Source organism: Daucus carota, chromosome 1 (assembly GCF_001625215.2).
Source record: "Daucus carota subsp. sativus chromosome 1, DH1 v3.0, whole genome shotgun sequence".
In the NCBI taxonomy this organism is placed as follows: Eukaryota; Viridiplantae; Streptophyta; class Magnoliopsida; order Apiales; family Apiaceae; genus Daucus; species Daucus carota.
The window spans coordinates 38,814,032-38,817,735 of record NC_030381.2 but is presented as its reverse complement, the minus strand read 5'-3'; the positions used below and the strand labels follow the sequence as shown (position 1 = coordinate 38,817,735).

The following is a 3,704-nucleotide window of genomic DNA, read 5'->3' as shown; positions in this document are numbered from 1 at the left end:
ATATCACCCACACTTTGGAATTAGGTGCGTGTAGGACTTTTTATTAACAAATACACTTTTATTACACAGATAATAAAGTTCTAAATTATATTGAACCTTCAATTATTTAGAGGTCAAATAAACATGCCCTTCATATACTCCTCAAGCTGTGGAAGACTTTGATCGTCATCATAATTGTACATCAGTGGCACTATCCTTGCCAGATTCAGACACCCTTTAATGAAAGTTTTTGAATATGGATTTGGAGAAAAGCACTCCTTGTTCAGACGTTTCCATGTATCAGAAATCATGTTCTCAACATGTTTTCGGGCAGTTTCAACCGAAACTTCTTGATGTTCTTTCATGTAGCAAGTCACGTATGACCCGTCATGGCCTTTCTGATTTTCATCCTATCAACAAGGTTGCATAGGTAGTGCCGCATTCAACATCACATCTATAAATCAAAAAATCTATTAGAAAAATCAGGAATATTTGTTACCTTGGCACTGCCCAAATCGTCCCAGAGTCTAAGAATGGCTGCTGTAGATGATAACATACTAGCATCGCTATTTATCAATTGATCAGCTTGTTCTCTTGTCGAACCATCTCCTATGAGAAAGAACAAGTGTACTAGGGCGACGTGCACCCCTGAACTAACAATTCCATTATTCAGGTACTCTTCTGCTCGTGGCAAATGCCCCGAAAAAAACCATTTTGATTCTTCTAAAAATGCACTGCACAATTTAGACCACTGCAGCAACAAATAGAAGTGTACAGTTGGTGAAGTTTAATGACTTTCATTTTCCGTAAACATAAAATATATGAATCCATGTACCGATATTTTAAAGTAGTCTATGGGGTTCAGTCCGTATTTCTTATAAATCTTGTATCCAATCTCATGAGTGATGTTAAGCAGAGAGAGGAAACACTTCTGCATGTAGTCTGGAAGTTGCTCAGCAGCCGCGATATCCCACCTGCATATAGTAGTATATATGGTTTTTTCCGTCCTCATCAATTATAAATTTATAATCATGTATTGCAAGATTACTATACAAACTAATTAAGTAATTGAGTAGCTGAATTGTAATTATAACAAGGCGTGTCATTGAGGCAAACCTGTTGACAGCTTCAGTGAAAAGAGTGAGTTCATCGATGGTCCCATAAAGATCAAAAATATCATCTATGATGTAGATAAGTGAAATAGGTTTTGCTAGCTCAATTCTTTCCTCAGAAAATCCTGGATCTGTGAGGAGAGCTGTAGTGCACATATACCATTTCAGGGGCTGATCTCTCACTAATTTCAACTCTTGTGCTAATCCCAAGTCATTCCACCACCTATATGGCATTGATAATATTTGAATGAATATAAGTTAGAAATGTTTAGCTAAACACATATAGTATAAGAGACAATATTATACATATACCTTGAGACTGCACTTAATTCTCTGTCATGCATAGTTCGCGAAACAGTTAAATCCATAATTGCTAGTTCTTGCAAGGCCTTTCCGTATCCATCTTTACCATTAGTTACATTGCTGATAATATGCTTTTCAGTAATCCTTGCGAAACTTTTGTGGTGGGGATGAGCTAGGGTATTTCTTATAGAAATAGCCTGGTCATGATTATTCAGAAACTCCATTCTTTCCTGGAGAAGTAGGCGGCTGAAGCATTCAGCTTCATCAAGAACGTCTTCTCCTTCTATTCTTAGCTGTGACGCTTCATACAAGCTCATCAAGGCGTCATTACTTTCCCCCCTTATCTCTAGATTCCTCTTCTTGTTAACGAAGTTGTCAAAAACATCTGCATGTGTTGTTCACACGAAAACATAAGTGTTGGGACTCAACCTAGTGAAAGGCACATAGAAAAGACCTATAAATAAAGGAAGAGACTTCTGGAATAGGGGTTGGAATTTAGAGATAGAACTCCCACAACCACAATTAATAACTGTTCTTTGTACACAAAAGTAAAAATAGCTAGTATTCTTTATATGAGAAAAGAGAAAATATTGAAAATTAAAAGTAACCTGCAGAAACATAGTAGTGGTGCTGTCCGAGCAGGCGGAAACAAAGTGAAACAAAGTATAGATCTTTATGGTTCACAAGTTCATCAATCGCAGTATACTGCCTCTCCAGCACTTGTTCAATCTCCTCCTTGAACGCATAATCAATCCCTAACCTTTGAACAACGTCTACCATGATCAAACCGCGTACCACGTTCTTCACCATGAGTTCATGCTTAATCTCTTCCATATCTTGTGCTTGTTTGAAATAATCGTGAATGGCTTGTCTATATATGTATGGTGACTGCTAAGCTACTGTGGACTGTGGTAGTCTTGTTTTGAAAAAATAGCCTGCAATTGATACTCTGGTCCCTCAATTTTATAAATAAGTTATGAAATTATACTTTCTATATATATCAAAGAATACATGTCACTTAAATTTTGGAGATGTTTGCGAACCATCGGCTACAAATCAGAGTAGCTTCGCCTTCCCTTGAGGAAAAACAACAGCATTGTTTGGTAATGCTGTCATGTGGGTTCAGCGAAGGTAACATTTCTTAAGAGCAGGCCCCGTCCGGCGTCCTCAGGCCTCATCATAGTCGGAAGGAGCAACTGCCTACTTTCCAAATTTAGAAGCAGGCCAAAATTTTATAGTCAAAATTTTACGAAGATCGTTATTCATTGGAAACCTCAAAAATCAAACACCATGCATGACTGCTGCAATCGAAATATTATAAAATTTAATTTTCTACAAAACATGTTATATAAATAGTCTATTTTATTATAAATCTACAAAAATGTACATTTTACAAGCTATGCATATTTTGCGGAACATATCTTCTCCAATGTCCTGCTTGCAAAATATTTATTATCCAAGGTCTCCAATGAAAAGCGGTCTCCATTAAACTTTACGCTATGTATTAATTATATTATTACTTTATTTGTCAAGATGAAAATAGCTAAAGTTCCGGTGACAGTGTCATCAGCGAAAAAATTTATTTTAAAGGGACTTCTAAAAACATTAACTTCAATGATATCATCAGCGAAAAAATTAGAATGAGCCCAAAATTCCGATGACAGTGGCATCAGCGAAAAAAATTATTTTAAAGCTGAAGTTGATGAAATTTATCAATCAAAAAGGGAATTCTAAAAACATTAACTCCAATGAATTTTATCAATCAAAAAAGGACTTGTGAAAAACACTATCTCCAGTGAATTTTATCAGTCAAAAGGAACTTCTAAAAAATACCAACTTCAATGATATTATTGACGATTGGTATCTCGAAACACTCGTAGAACTCATTTCTATGAATTGTTAGATTATGTATTAAGTCATGACTTATAAATTATTTATATTGATTTAATATTTGTTAGTAAATATCTGATAATTTAAAAAAATTCAAAATTTCTTAAAAGGAGTCTCAATTTACTTTATAATCTGGACCCGAAAAGTTCACGATCGTGCATGCTTAACAGGAAGAACATCTTGGCCATGCAGCGGAGAGAAACTTTGTCAAAGCTGTCTGCACGCCAAGCTTCAGCAACACATGTACTAGTTTGTACCTCATATAATGCAAATGCCAGACAGAAATTTCATTATTTCAACGTATCGTATTCGTAACCACTCCTAACACACTCTCACTCAGGGCCGGCGCACCATACAGGCCATTTAGGCGGTGGCCTAAGGCCCCCAATATTTGAAGGCCCCAAAAATTATATATATTTT

General features: G+C 36.0%; 1 protein-coding gene across 1 annotated transcript; it reads right to left on the bottom strand.

Moving 5' to 3' along the window:
• On the bottom strand, positions 1 to 2,355 carry LOC108195952 ((3S,6E)-nerolidol synthase 1). Its single transcript, XM_017362986.2, has 6 exons — positions 2,003 to 2,355; positions 1,404 to 1,779; positions 1,096 to 1,314; positions 815 to 953; positions 479 to 730; positions 1 to 389 (listed from the first exon to the last, which is right to left on the bottom strand). Exons 1-6 carry the CDS (start codon positions 2,226 to 2,228, stop codon positions 114 to 116), a joined length of 1,488 nt encoding a protein of 495 aa, XP_017218475.1. The 5' UTR covers positions 2,229 to 2,355; the 3' UTR covers positions 1 to 113.
• Positions 2,356 to 3,704: the final 1,349 nt, after the last annotated feature.

What these genes read in the sequence shown, in the direction of transcription:
- LOC108195952 (XM_017362986.2), bottom strand. Translation starts at nt 2,228, where the DNA reads ATGGAAGAGATTAAGCATGAACTCATGGTGAAGAACGTGGTACGCGGT. An exon ending in CCACTACTATGTTTCTGCAG is followed by an intron (nt 1,780 to 2,002) that starts GTTACTTTTAAT and finishes CAACACATGCAG; the next exon opens with ATGTTTTTGACAACTTCGTT. An exon ending in TAGACTACTTTAAAATATCG is followed by an intron (nt 731 to 814) that starts GTACATGGATTC and finishes TTGTTGCTGCAG; the next exon opens with TGGTCTAAATTGTGCAGTGC.